The following is a 15,480-nucleotide window of genomic DNA, read 5'->3' as shown; positions in this document are numbered from 1 at the left end:
CATCAAAATGTCTTTAAAACATAAACAGATTTATGGGCTCTATAATACCAAGTATAATATAGCAATGCAGATAAAGCCTCAAAATAATTAACATTTTTATTTTTTAAAGTCTTCCTTAGTCTAAATAGCTCTTGTTAAAATCATGTCTACCAATGAAAATATGCACTCTTACAGACTAGGTTGAAAAAACAAATTATAAAATTTATAATTTTACTGGGTTTATAAATTGATTTTAGTCATTACTGTACTACATATAATTCACTAAAGGTGATGGAATGCTTATTTGGTTGATAGCTAATGTACCCCTGAAGAATAAAAGTTCTATTAATACATCATTTTGCCATACAGGTGCTATAGACAGCAAAAGAACATTTTGTCAACTTCAGGAAATAAGAGAACTATTAAGAATTATTTAAAGCATCATAAAGCACCAGCAAAATGTACAATTGTCAATAGGGCTAGACATTAATCTTTCCATCCCCTTGAACACACTTTCTACTGACTGTGCTTGAATTTAGCAGATATGCAGCTTCATGCATGTTGCTTCTCCTTTCTCTATCTGGGAGAGTATCTTTGTATCACCATCTTGTTCTTAGAGCACCCAGACCAAACAACAGCAAAATTATATTCTAAATGCAAAGTTTCTCTTAAAAATATTAGTCTGAGATTCAACCCTTTTGATTCAGCTGCTCAGTATTATCAAATAAACATTAAACCTTTAAAGAAAAGTTAGTTTCATATTACATTGAGAAAGTTAAATTCACATCACAGAAAATGTAATTTCTATTACTTTTTTTCCTCCCAGCAGAACAACTTACCTGTACACTGTCCTCCATTTGTGGGATCCCCATAATACCCTGGCATGCAGGTTTCACACTGCTTTCCTGTTGTCAGGTTTTTACACTGATCACAGACATTACTGTTGATGCAGGTGCTGTGGCCATTACACTGGCAAGCTGGAATACAACATTTTAAAAGCCATTACTAAATTGCTCTTGGGAAGAAAATCATTCCTGTGTGATTAGAAAATTGCAGCAGAATATAATTATGAGAAGTTTAATCCTGATTAATGACTGGCATATATGTTTGTACTTTGACACAGAGCCTAACCAAGACTATACCATAATGTAGTGGGAAATATTTGATTCTGATATTCTCTAACTAGTGATCATTGATTTATAGTTTTTCTATTCTTTCTAATGTTTAGATTTATAGTTTTTCTATTCTTTCTAATGTTTACTTTTGTATTTCTTATTTTTGTGTCATTTAAAGGCTGAATAAAAGAAATTTTGAAATTGTGAAATTTAATTTTTAATTGCAAATTTTATTTTGCTGATAATCACAATATCTAGTCAAATAAAACAGCTCTTGTTCTTGCATTTTAAAGCAAAAAAAGGAATATTATATATATATATATATAAAATAAGAACCAATATAATCTACTATTGACATGGCACACCATTTAAAAATGGTAATATGTATTTGCTGATTTTCCTAAAAACATGTATCTAAGAACACCGAGGCACTTCTGCAAAAAGAATTGCACAATTCAACAAGTTTGTGCAATCAAACTGGAGACTGATATTTAATTTGTATTACATAATTAAAATAATATTTGAAATAATGAGATACTGTAATGATCATTTAATTAGGAAGTAGGAGTTAAATTTTAAAAGAGAGCAAACAAACACAGTTGCAGATACAGATACCCATAAAAGTTTTGATCCTAGAGAAGCTCCTATTTCCAAATTTATCAGCTGTAGGAACACTTGCCAGAACACTAACTTTAGCAAAATTACACTAAATATTCTTAAAAAAAAAAAAAAAAAAAAAAAAAAAAAAAAAAAAGCTGTATTGTATACCTAAAATGACCGCTGGAGGTCGGTCAAACTCCCTGGTGTGGTTGCAGTTTGCCTTCAGTGCTACCATGACACAGCTTCCAGAACTTCAGTATTTCCACACAGGAAGCTTCAACCATTCAGCTTCCACTCTGCTAATTAAAGCACTTCATATCTCACTTCCTTTTCCAATGAACTTAAAAATTAAATTACTCTAATCAGATTTGTATGACTCAAATTTAGATTTCAGAGACTCTTCTTAAGCTTATAAAGCATACTTTCTATTTACTCAAGACAGCTAAAAGGTAGGTGAGAGGCACAGCTCAGGTATTTGGCAGCCCCATTCTCCCAGACCTCTCCATGAACAGTGGGGATGAAGGATGTTCCTGCTCCTGGCCATCAACAGCTGCCTACAGGTAATTCCTCCCCAGCTGCACTCTTTCTTTGATGGTTGTAGAAGCCAGAAGAAAGCAAGAGTGGAAGCAAGTGCCCCTGTGCTCAGCCCTGGTGAGGCCACACCTCGAGTCCTGTGTCCAGTTCTGGGTCCCTCAGTTCAGGAAGGATATCGAGGTCCTGGAGCAGGTCCAAAGGAGGCAACTGGGCTGGTGAAGGGACTCGAGCACAGATCCTATGAGGAGAGGCTGAGGGAGCTGGGGCTGTTCAGCCTGGAGAAGAGGAGGCTCAGAGGAGACCTCATCACTCTCTACAACTCCCTGAAAGGAGGTTGGAGCCAGGGGGGGGTTGGTCTCTTTTCCCAGACGACTTTCAACAAGACAAGAGGACACAGTCTTAAGTTGTGCCAGGGGAGATTTAGGTTGGATATTAGAAAGAATTTCTTTACTGAGAGGGTGATCAAGCATTGGAATGGGCTGCCCAGGGAAGTGGTAGATTCTCCGTCCCTGGAGACATTTAAAAAGAGCCTGGATGTGGCACTCAGTGCCATGGGCTGGGAACCGCACAGGTGGGTCAAGGGTTGGACTTGATGATCTCTGAGGTCCCTTCCAACCCGGCTAATTCTATGGTTCTATGAAATCCATATAGCTGGATTTGGAAAAGTAGCAGGATATGAAGGGCAAAAACATTTCCAAATATGTTGGCAATTTAAAGTATTTGCATTAAATTTCACACGTGAACCAGAATGACAGGGAGCACATTTCTGTTCAGTAGATAGAGTTGAACAAAGTATACATTTAGGAAATATTTCAAAAAAGCAAATCTCTCATGCAAATGTTCTTTGTATTACTCAAAATAATATGCTAAGTTGGCACACTTAAACAGAGAAACAGTTATTATTTTGCATATAGGAAAGAAAGGAAGCAGAACTTACCTGGACACTGTATAAAAGACCACTCATAATTTTTCTCTTTGGGACAAAGACCAGCATCAAGCACCATTTCATTAGAGTGCATGCCAGCAGGCTTCATTGGGCCTCTTGATGATCCTTCCAAACATTGCCCTTTTCCAGTGTTACTGGGATCATTACACCATCCACACCCAGGCTGCTCCAAACACTGTCCACAGGTCCGCAGTCCAGAGCAGTTTTGAGCTTTATTATATGGAATATAACATTAATTAAAGGAGATTTTTTTTGTTGTTTTTGTTGCTTTTGTTTGATTTTTGGGGGGGGGGGGGGGGGCAGGGGGTTGCTTTGATTTTTTGTTTTGGGGTTGTTTTTTCTTAAGATGCTAGGATTTTACAACAGATGATGAAGAAACAAGACAATACTTGAACAATTGCACTAAGCAGAAAAACTTCATTTCTAATTAAATTTAAACCAGAATAAAGCTAGCCACTCTGATCCCAGCAACTCTTAACATTATTTGAAAGTAATAAATAGCAGAGAAAAAGTTACATGCAGAAAGTTACAGAGAAAGATACCTGCAGATCAAGAAAAAGGTAGCTAAGATCTAAATGAGCTCTCTAAGTACTTTGACAGTGAGGAAAGCTGGAGCATGAGCTCTTGTGTCCCTAGATTTGGAAGAATCCAAATAGGAAGAGATATTTCAAAGTTTTCCAAATATGGAAAAAGAGAGGGGGAAAAAAAAAATCCAAACTATTTGCAGGTTGTTTTCTATAAAGCTAGGAGAAAACAGGTCTGAAGCATTAGTTGCACCATCTTCACAGAAAACAGAACCAAAAGTGAAAATCCTCAGATATCCTCTGTAGTGGCATTCAGCTGAAAAACTGAAGAGAGCTACCTGAAAAGTTATTCCTTATAGAAGAAGGAGATATTCTAGCAGATTTATTTTTTTTCCTTTCAATTCTAGAGGTGGTCCAAGATTTTTCAACTGTCAGCTATCCAATCAAAAGTCATAATGGATGGAAGATGTGGGGAAGAATGAAATGCAACTATTTGTAAAGCAGCTATTAAAATGACAAAATGTCACCAATGAAGCACTGTTCTTCATTTTAATTCTAAGTTTTGAATACAAATGTGAAGTTCTCAGTTAGTTTTGAGGTTTTGGATATTTTTTTCAATATAAATTATACATGCCTGTGAGAATTCTGTTTTGTTTTGTTCTTCATCCAGAGAAAAACATTCAAAAACTCAGAAATCAGTCATTCATAATGAAAATATAAAAAACAGGGGTTTTTTTCCTAAAGTTATAGTTACAAACCACTCTTCATCTGAGTAGAAACACTACTTGTTGATAAGGGAATTCTCTTAACACTTCATTACCTCAGCAGCAGTGCTGATGTATTTACCTAATAAAATTTTCAAGTCATTTAGACTGAAACAATGTGTGATCCACGTTACATTTGGACATTCATTTTCCTGTTTAAATGGAAAGTATCTAAGGCTTTAAACTCCGAAAACAAAGCACCCAACTGTTTACAGACACAAAAATCTTGTTCTTCTTGAATTTGTTGAACGGGGCATCCATTTTCAGACAAAATTGCCTCTCTCTCTTGGCAGCACACAGGATATTTAACATGATGAGGGTTGATTCAGATACTCACGGGAGCACGTGGCAGTTTGCCATTCCAGGCACTGGCCATAAGGGAAGGAGATGATGTAGGCATTGGAGTCCACACAGCGTTTTGTGCTGCTGCACCACATGCATTCCATTCCATTGCTTGTGCAGTTGGAGCAGGTTGTTCTCAGGGAGCAAGGCTTTTTGCAGGGTCTGGCATTCTGGTTGGGACTAACTGGAAAAGAACCCCAAACATTTACTGTTCTGAGCAAAACTGTGACCTCCTTTCTTCAACCACGTCTTCCATGAGAAAAATCCTTGTTAAAATATAAGTGGTTGCTTCTTTAATCAGCTATAAATAATTTAGTCCCAAGTTCTGGGGCAGTATATAAATGCTATGATGTTCCATAAAAATTAAGTAACACTCAGCATGAGTCAGATCAGAACTCTAAAAGGGTCCATTTAAAAATTTGCACAGCTATTTTTTCTATATACAGAAATTGTAAGTTTAATATTCATTGCCTGGTAACACCAGCTTAGTTACTCACATACACATGACATAGAATAAGCACAGACCCTATGAAGAGAGGCTGAGGGAGCTGGGGGTGTTCAGCCTGGAGAAGAGGAGGCTCAGGGGAGACCTCATCACTCTCTACAACTCCCTGAAAGAAGGTTGGAGCCAGGGGGGGGTTGGGCTCTTTTCCCAGGCAACTCTCAGCAAGACAAGAGGGCACAAGAGGTCTCAAGTTGTGCCAGGGGAGGTTTAGGTTGGACATTAGAAAGAATTTCTTTACAGAGAGGGTGATCAGACATTGGAATGGGCTGCCCAGGGAAGTGGTGGATTCTCCGTCCCTGGAGACATTTAAAAAGAGCCTGGATGTGGCACTCAGTGCCATGGGCTGGGAACTGCAGCGGGAGTGGAGCAAGGACTTGATGATCTCTGAGGTCCCTTCCAACCCAGCCAATTCTATGATTCTATGATTCTATGAAGTCTTAAACTTCTATAGCAACTACAGTAGAGTTCTGGGTCCATTGCTGTCATAAGTTTAACAGTGTATAAACAACAAATATTCTGCTCATCACATATTCCCTAAAATTCTGCCTTACAGTTTATTTATGAAAGTCACTGGAATCCAAAGGGAAAATAACAAAAGAAACATTGTTCAGTGCAAAACACACTTGGTTGGTTTTCTTTTTCAGTTGGCTTTTCTTTTGTTTTCTCTACTAGAGACCACATTTTGACTAGATTAGTGGTGTATTCCACATGAAAAAGTTCTAACACACAAAAAGATCCTCTTTTCCTTGGATTTCAAGTAAAACTTTAAAATTTACAAGAATGAGAGTACAGTAATTCTTAGGCAGGAGCACAAAAACATAGATAGCACTATATTTTCCATGCAAAAGCAACTCATGAAACACTGGTATTAAGCTCTCCCTTGCAATGCCATGTTTTTGTATATTATTGACTCATATTCAATACAACCCAAGTTTTCCAGCTATAATGGAAATTTTGTAAATAGTAAAAAAATACTAAGGAAAAAATAACAAAAAACAGATGGATTACAAAAGTATTCTCAGAAAGCTGAAGCACTATAACTTCTACAGTCTTTGAAGTACCTCAAGATAAAATAAAAAAAAGCAAACTAAGCCAAGATAGCAATAACAGATGGTTGTAATGTTGATCTAATTCTAAAGTACTGCACCTTAATAATGCCATCATGTTCCACCTAGAGTATCCTTACATTTCAAGATGTTTGCTCTATTGTGACTGTATCTTTTATCATTCTGAGAAACATCTGATAAATAATTAACTGTGAAAGATGATATTTTTAGGAAATGTAGATGGCAGTAGCAATGTGTACAATATAAACTTTACAAACACATTACTATTTGAAATTGCTTATAAGAAAATAAAGGATTGATGACAATTCAGTCATGCAAGTTAAAAACTCTGATAATTACACAGCAAAGCCATCAGGCAGTGCTTTTGCCACACCAACAATGCAGCTATTTTCCAGGCAATGCACAAAACAAATCTGAAAGGGAAATCTGAGGAACCTTATGTGCTCAACCTGACAGCTCTGAAGAGAAACTTAGGACTACTGAAGTATGAAAATCCTAGGCTGAATTGTCAATGACTATTTGCCACATTAATCTTTACACAAACACGTAAAAGATGGAAACAAAAATCTGGGGTCTGTCAGTCTTTTAGATCATTAAAATGTTCGTTGATGTTCAGCAGCATTCAGAAAGAAAACATCCTTGCTGAACACAACAGACATTTTCATGCTACAATCACTGTTGTGATTACTCCTGATTTAGAGGCAACTTGCAAGACGTCGGGTGAAATGCAAACTAAACCATGTCAAGTAATGCACAAAAAAAAAAAAAAAAAAAAAAAAAAAAAAAAAAAGGGGGTTTTGGTTTTGGTTTTTTTTAATGATTTAATCCAAATTGTCAAAAAAATCCTGTTACCCAAGTGAACACCCAAACAGGATGGGGTTAATGCTAAGAGTGACAGTAACTTGACCAGAAGGGATTGCTTACCGACAGGTTTTTCACACACAAGCCCGTCTGCCATTGCAGTGCAAGGATTTGCTTTCAGCCCTGCCACCTCTGCTCTTTCCAGATATGCACAGAAGCCAGAGTCATTTGGCTCTCCAGGAAGCCACTGCAGAGTTGTGTTTGTGAAAGGAGACATGTCATCCCAGCCCCAGTAGGAGATGTTGATCTTGCGTAAACCTACCCAAGGTGAAATTTTCTATGAATCAAACAAAGGAGACCATTGGTTAAAATATTGCTCTTTTTTTTTTTTTTTTTGCCTTTTTTTTTTGTTGTTGTTGTTGTTGTTAAAACATTTCAAATAGCTCAGCAGCAAAAACTTTACATTTTGAGAGAATTCACTGTGTTTTTTCTCACTTTATCATCTCATAGGTTACGGTCCACATAGTTTTCATCTAACTGATTGTTCGACCTCACTGAAACCTTCCCCCTGCAAATAACCAAAAATAAATCCACCCAGTACACACTAAAAATCTCTGTTTGTTCTCTTCAAAGTCAATTCTGGTTGCTATTATTTGATACAGTCAGTGACCAGGCCAAAGGTTGTAATTAAATTGTTGAGGGGGACCTTCCAGTGCCTACTATGCTGATTACAAGGCCAGTGTGGATAATAGATTACACATAAGTTAACAGCACTTCACACTAATCAAAGTTCAGGGAAAAAAAGCAGTGTAAATATTCCAGCCTCCAAAGCTTTATTGCTGATACTGATCAACATCTTCAGGCAACTCAGAGGCAGAGATGAAAGTGGCACATCCACAACTCCCATGCCATTAAATACACACCGAATACACTTTTTTTATTGACTTATAAGCTTTAAAAAAAAAAAATAGTCCAGAAAACAAAAAGCGTTAATTCTCAAAAAGTATTTTCTATACCTCTAAAATTACATCACACAAGTTCTACTCATTTCTACACTTTTATCTTTATACAATTATCAGAAGTAAAATGAAATTTTGAGAAATAAATGTCTTTGCCTGTTCCAGGATAAACCTACATATATTTCTTGTTGCAGCCACTCTAAAAATCTCAAGATACCAGAAAAAAAAATACATTTCCTTTTGTAATCTCTGTATAGGCAGTTTCCACTGACCCCAGTTTAAACACAAGAACAGTGAGGTACAGAGGGACTATGGGCTGTGACAGGCATGTGGTAGCAGGTAAATCCCAGAGAGGCAAACACCACAGCTGTCTGCACCAGGCAACAAACATAGTGAGCTACAAAGCAGAGATATTGATGTGATTGTGAAATACATTCTCAACTGATTTAATTTACAAGCCAAGGTACATAAAACACTATAATATAGCTAAAGGAAACCTGCCAGCCTTCAAGATCTATCTGGTAATTCACAAGTGACCCAAGAGTCTATGATATCATCTCTCAGAGATCTTTCATCTTTGATCTCACACCTTTCTTTTGCCACTCAGGTTTAACCCATGGCTCAAAAATCTTTCAGAGATTTCTTAAAACTACATCCAACTGGAGCATTCCTCTTTCTCCTCTCATTACACCCAACCAAAATATGAAGGATTTGTAATTTTGCTTCAGAAATACAAGTAGTGAGTACTTTTTAAAAAATTACTAGGCAGATAATCAGTACTCCTGACCTCCCTAAAATGTACTTCCTCTTCTTCTGTCCTATCAGCTGGGAGCACAATCAAACAAAAATTGCTATAGCAACTCCAGGACCTACAGATGCAAGAACAGCCTTAAGAAAAGCAGAAAATTACAAAGAAATGTTCCATTCAATAAGCAATGATGAACTCTTTGAGACTCTTGAACAGTAATGAGAACATCCAGCAAAAATGGCACTGCCCACTCCCTGAGTCTGGCTTTTGTATTTACCTTGTAACTTCATTGCAACCTCAATTATCAACTTTCCAGGTGTTTGTGAGAGCTCCCATATTCTTGATACTAGAAAGAACACCATGCAAGCAGTAGAAGTGGAACTTTGGCATCTGGAAAGTGGTAGAAAAAGCATCTTCTTTCTTCTTATTTAGTTGCCTAAGTTGCTGTATATGTACATGGTCCAAATGCATCAGAAAACTTCAGATATTTATGCACATCTCTAGACATCTCTATAGAAGACTAAGTGTGCACACCAGACCCATATAAAAAAATTTCAGGGGCTTAGGCAGGATAAATTGCTGACAAACACAGACCTAAAACAACCATAAATGCCTACTTTGGGGCTGAGGAATTCCAGCTAAGAAAAACTTCTAACATATTGCTGACTGTTTCAATTGCACTGCCAAATAATTTGGCCTCCCTATCAGTATATAGAAAGTAGAGATGCTATTCCACCTAGGGTGAAAAGCACATCTGGCCAATAATGAAGACTGACAGTGTAGCAGTAACATTTAGAGAGAAATTCTTCTGAGTAGGAGAGTGTCTCAGAACCCCTTGAAAGATGACAAAGTCACAGGGAGGATCATGAAATCCAGACTTGCAGGGATGCACTTCAGCATCCCTGGAATGAAAGATTCCCAGCAAAAGCAACAGGTTCTGTAGTCATCATTCTTAATAACTGTAATACCTGGACAACCTACAGTCATCGTGTCAGATATCTCAAATTCCACATGTACCTTCTTTGGCTCTTTGCTAGTGTGACAGATCAAAATACAGACCTGAACACTGCTTAGCATGCTATCAAATACACACCATCAAAGCTACCACCTCACAGGCTTACTTATGCTGCTCTGGGCATGTTGTTAGGGTGCCAAAAACAGCTTATCCAAAACATTTTTTTTTAAATGTCTGATTAAAATATGTTAAATAGCTGAGAAGTAGGCCACCAAAATGCTCCAAGGACATGCTTAAAGCACATATTCAGTTATGTGGCATTAATTCCACAATGTGGTAGACTACAGCTGAAGACTGCTGGCAACAGCAGAGATTGCATGTTGGTATCACCAAAGCTTATCAGCAAAAAAGACTGCTGCTGTTTTGCATGAAAGTCAACAGGAAAAAAAAAAAAAAAAAACCTGACTAGAGAATTCAGAAGGTTCCACTTGTGACATCTGCAGCCACCAGTGTACTGTGACTATCAAACTAAAATCCTCACAAAAAATCCACGTAATTCGAGTCCTTATCTCTCAAACAGATGAAAAGTTCAGTCATAATAGCTGGGAGTCTCAAAGTACTTCAAGCAACTGAGGGACTCGAAAGGTGCTGAATGAAAATGCCAATCCAGTTTCTACTTCAGGCTTAAGGAATAATGAGTTGGACACCCTTCACTTGAACTCCATGGTTGTTTCATTTAATGCAAAATGAATGTAGGAAATTGATTCCTTTACTTTGAATATCTTGCCAAAAATGCTTCTGAAGAGGATCAGACAGGAAGGAAACAAGACAGCCTGTTCTCTGTACCCAGAACTCACTGATGTATGATTCTAGTTTCCAGGCCTCTTGAAAAATATTGTTATCAAACCAGGTGAGTAAAAAAACATGGTACAAATCAACTCTTCACTTTAGAAAAACACTTGGTAAATTGAAGTTGACCCTGAATACATCTAATTTTTTTTCCTCAAGAATATCAGCTTCTTTACTGGAAGGTCAGATGATCTTTGCTCAAGTTTTAAGTGGGAAGAAAAAGTTACTCCTTCAAGAGTTCTGAAGGGTTGATCTGTCTTTCTCAAGGCCTTGATGAATGTATACTTTCAAGATGTCCAAAAACCAAAACAAGAGAAACCCAACCTATCCTCAGTGTATTTGGCACTTACTTGTTTATATTCAGAGTTGAAGACTAAAATGCAACTCAACCAGAATCAGTTTCTTTCCTGTTTCAGGAAGGAGGAAAAGCTCCAACACACATGTGAATGCTTACACATCTGAACATGGACACATGGAAGCCCATGCTGGTGAACAATGTCATGACCCAGTTCAGGAAACCATTCTTATCCAAGACACTTTTACTTTGGAGACACCATGCCAAGGCTGTCCTGCTGCTTGGGTTATTACTAGAGAGCCTGACAACTGAGCAGAAATGTACTGAGACTTCTTCTAAGTGATTTGATTGGGCCTATCTCAGTTCTTCAGGCTTGTTATTATAGTACCTAATGCACATCACAAGTTCCCACAAGTGCTTCAAAATAGCCCACACTATCTGGAGCTGCCAGTCCACTGGGGACAGAATGGAAACTCCAAAACCAGGAGGTTCCTACCATTACTAGAATTTCCTTTTAACAACAAATGCATGATCATCATGTGTTGCAAATTAAGGAGGCAATAAAGCCATCTAGAGACCTTTGATAGAACCTATGTCCAATAGGATCCACTCCAGCTCATGTGTCCTAGAAGAAAGTGTTTGGTTTCAGCAAGGTCATGTCTTTTGCTACAAGCTAAAGATGTTATCAGAGCTACCTGCTCCTTCATTGCTCCATTTTATGCCTTCTCTAACACTTGAACCTTACTACCTGCTACTACTGTTATTAATAAGTAATGGGAAAGCTTCTGTGTTGCATAGACATAACACTATTTGCTTTGAATCATATTCTTAATTTTTAATCTCTTAGCCAAAATTCCCAACTGTATGTAAGGAATGATCTTCTGTTTGTTCTTCCAGATATTCCTAACTTTTCAATAGTTAAAATTATAAAAAATAGTTAAAAGATAAATCATTATCTTTTTAACTAATGATTTATCATTACCTTGTACAACAGCATTGAACTTTTTTGTTCAATATTTTGATTCCATTTAAATTCCTTAAGACCTAAAAGCTGCATTTCGATATATCCACAAAATGTCACCTAAACAAATGAAATGCTTTTGGCTAAATAATAGAGATAATAATTTTTTATAAAATTTAGGAATTATTTCAATCACAACTGAGTCTTCTATGTGAAATTGCAAAGTTCATAAAACTCATCTTAATAATTTTTCATTTGTGTGGGAAGAGGAAAGGATGGGAAAGAAATAATGATTCATAGGAGCAATTGTGAATTCCAATTTACTATTTTTATGTTCCTATTCAACATGGATATGCCAGAATTTGTTTAAACATAATTATAAATACTACTGCTCATATTACTGCCATTCAAAAGGAGGTAATTTTTTTCTGGAATATTGTCACATGCTACTCTGAAAAATTATGTATACTTCAAATGTTTCAGTGGAGAATTTTTTTAAATCAGACTATCTATGAAAATCAAATACTATCAAACACTAAATCAATACTATCTATGAAAATTCCTCTTATACATTACGCACAATTCATCTTAAAACACCTTCAACAACAACCAAGCCTACTCAATGGCATGAAAACTAGTAAAAAACTTTAAAATTTAACAGTGAAATGTAGGACACAGTAGGTGGCCAAATCCATCTTGGGGAAGCTTGCAACCATTCCCTAGAATATGTTTCTTCTCTCTTCTATTTTTTCTAGGCCAGTTTTTAGAATTCAGAGACTGTCTTGGAAGCCATATACTTGTGCAGTGAGTCATGGTTGATCTGTTTTTACATAACAATCCTTTATACCACTGATAACAAGTTGCCAAAAACCCTTTTATCTAAGAAATCAACCTTTATGTTGAGTTAGAAAATATTTAGGAATTACTACATCCTGAGGCAAATTGCTGCACAGGGAATTATTTTCATCTGACAGAAGAGGAAAATTGAAATCACACAATGCACACTATTAGGACATCATTCTCTTTTCACATCTACAGTCCTACTTAACTGAGCATAGGGAAGCTTTTATCCTCTACAGGACTTTATTAAACACTGACCACTAATAACTTCAAAAATGTTCTGTCCTCTTATTCTAAACCACCCAATTTCAATTTTCTTATAAGCAGTAATCACAGAACTGTTCTAGAAAGGCAAAGTGTGTAAACTAGAGAGCTGATATTTCATATTAAACCCAGTGTTTACTCAGAAAATTTAAGTCAGACTAAGTAGTTGAGATCTACAATGATCATTAATAGTCTTAACACACTTTTCAGGCACTATTGCTGCCTCAGCACTAATTTAATGAGGGCTGAATAATTTGCAGATGAGTGAAGTCAGCAAGCTGACCTTTACTGAACACCCAATTACTACTGAGGCTCAGAATTCTCCTGCTTCTTAATTATGCAAACTGCTAAGGAATTTTAACTCTCTTTCAGAAATTTATCCCCACGTTTGTTTGGTTTTTTTAATTCCTTTTATTATTGATCCTAAATTTTCCTGGAACTGCACAATACATTTCTGACTCCTTTTCTAAGGTGTGCATCACAGTATTTTATTATCAAACTTCAACAGAAGTTTCAAGAATCATTTGAACTCCTTGATTTCTAAGAAAATATTTGCCCAAGGAAGAAACATCCAATGAGACTTTGAAAATACAGTGCTCCCTTAGTGTTAACACCTCCACAGCATTCAGTTCTGCAGTTAGTTTTCCTCTTTTCTGCATCATTATGAACAAAAAAAACCTGTTTACTGACAATAAAAGCTATATGAAGAGAAACAATCCATTCTATTTTGTCTACCTTACTGCTTGGTTTCTTTTCTGTAACATACATTCTAACTATCCATATTTTGTAAGTATTTACCCAGTGAATGACACATTATAAAGAGTGAGCAAGCTTCATGATTTTTAATTGTCTCAAAACCTATCAGACAAAAAGTAGTAAATCTGAATGTAATTAGGAGGAAGAGTCCTGCATTAGGTCATGAAAACACTTATTTCTCCTACTTTTCCCAAATCTTCCCGTTGTGGCATTGTTTGAAAAAACATAAAATATGGCAAACTCAAAAGACTACAACTTCCACACTTTCCATCTGCAGGGGTTATAGCTACTGTTCCTGTGAAAGTTTCACTTAAATAATCCTGAGCTTCCTTTACAATTTTCTTCCTCATATTTTTGGAAATTTTGGTTCTCTTCCTACATCCCCAAAGTAACTTGAGTTCCCCACATCCTAAAAATGGGAAGACAATTAAACTAGAAGTGAGCAAATGAGTAGCCAATGTAACAAGACTCCAATAGGGACACAAAGTGCTGAAATAATTTATTAGACCTCCAAAACCACAATAGTAAAGTAAAACAGCTAGTAAATGTAGTAAAGAGACTATTCAGAAAAAAACAAAAAAACCCAAAAAAACTATGTCAGATTCATTTCAACCAAAGAATAAAACCACAAAAACATACAGCCCTCTAAGAATACTTGGAGCTAACAAGGAATAACACTGCCATGCTAAGCTCCCTAATTAACTGCAACCTACACTCAAGTGTAATTTATACAGGATGCTTAGCCCTGAGTGCAGTAAGTTAAAGGAAAAGTTGCACTTCATATAATGAAAAGCATTGTTTATAAATGTTCTCATCTTTGTTTATGCTTACTCCACCAAAATTAAATCTTCTCAGAATTTATTACATGCAAACAAGAAAATTAGTATTTTTAGTTAAATCCCACAGTTGTAAGCAAACTCCCAAGAGAACTAATTGCACTTTAAAATGAGTATACAATATTTTAAAATTCAGAGGAACTATTAATTAACCTCACATTGGTGTTTAACCTCCTTTGCAGAAAGAACTTGAATGTTCTCCTTTTCATAATATTTTGCTTACTAGGTCAAGAAAGCAGCATATAAGAAAAACTATCAAGAGTCATTCTGCTCTACTAAGGCAATCTGCAGTCTACCCATTGTCTTTACTTTTATATTCTCTTAAATTAATTCATTCTTTTTTTCAATGAAAAAATAGAAATTAGACTTTAAATTATTGGTGACAGTTGTACAACACAACTGAAAATACAATAGACTTCATATGACAAGGGTCGTTGTTTTGTCCCTTTCTTTATAACCAAATGAACTTTCTCCTTATCCTTTAAAAGAAGGCAATGAATTGATTTCCAAGTTAGTATTTGGAATTAAGAGAAATTATTGACACACAGTGAGTTCTGGACAGTGTGTGGAGACTCTCTGAGTCTTTCCAAAGTATTAATGTTTTGTACTATTCTGAACAAGATGAACAAATTGTCCCAAACTTGTCCTACAACAAAGACTTTGCATATTAGAAAATAAAGTCCCACGTTTTACCTGTGAAATAAGAATTCTTAAGTCCTTGCAGGATGTAGTATTTACTACCACCATTTTAACAGTTTGTAAAACACACAATAGTTACCATAGTTGTGGGATTTTTTTTCTCACTATAAGAATCTCAAATAAAGTAGAGATAAGAAAAGA

General features: G+C 36.2%; 1 protein-coding gene across 4 annotated transcripts in view; it reads right to left on the bottom strand.

Annotated features, from left to right (window-relative positions):
- Positions 1–15,480, bottom strand: part of ATRNL1 (attractin like 1) — a 462,013-nt gene that overhangs the window by 346,415 nt on the left and 100,118 nt on the right. For all 4 annotated transcript variants that reach the window (XM_071749487.1, XM_071749488.1, XM_071749489.1 and 1 more), the window contains exons 16-19: positions 7,301–7,514; positions 4,800–4,988; positions 3,166–3,384; positions 819–956 (exon numbers count right to left, since the gene is read on the bottom strand). In XM_071749487.1, the coding sequence (XP_071605588.1) occupies positions 819–956; positions 3,166–3,384; positions 4,800–4,988; positions 7,301–7,514 (760 nt within the window). The remainder of the gene's footprint in view (positions 1–818; positions 957–3,165; positions 3,385–4,799; positions 4,989–7,300; positions 7,515–15,480) is intronic.

Source organism: Heliangelus exortis, chromosome 7 (genome assembly GCF_036169615.1).
Source record: "Heliangelus exortis chromosome 7, bHelExo1.hap1, whole genome shotgun sequence".
Lineage (NCBI taxonomy): Eukaryota > Metazoa > Chordata > Aves > Apodiformes > Trochilidae > Heliangelus > Heliangelus exortis.
This window is presented reverse-complemented; position numbering and strand designations above follow the sequence as displayed.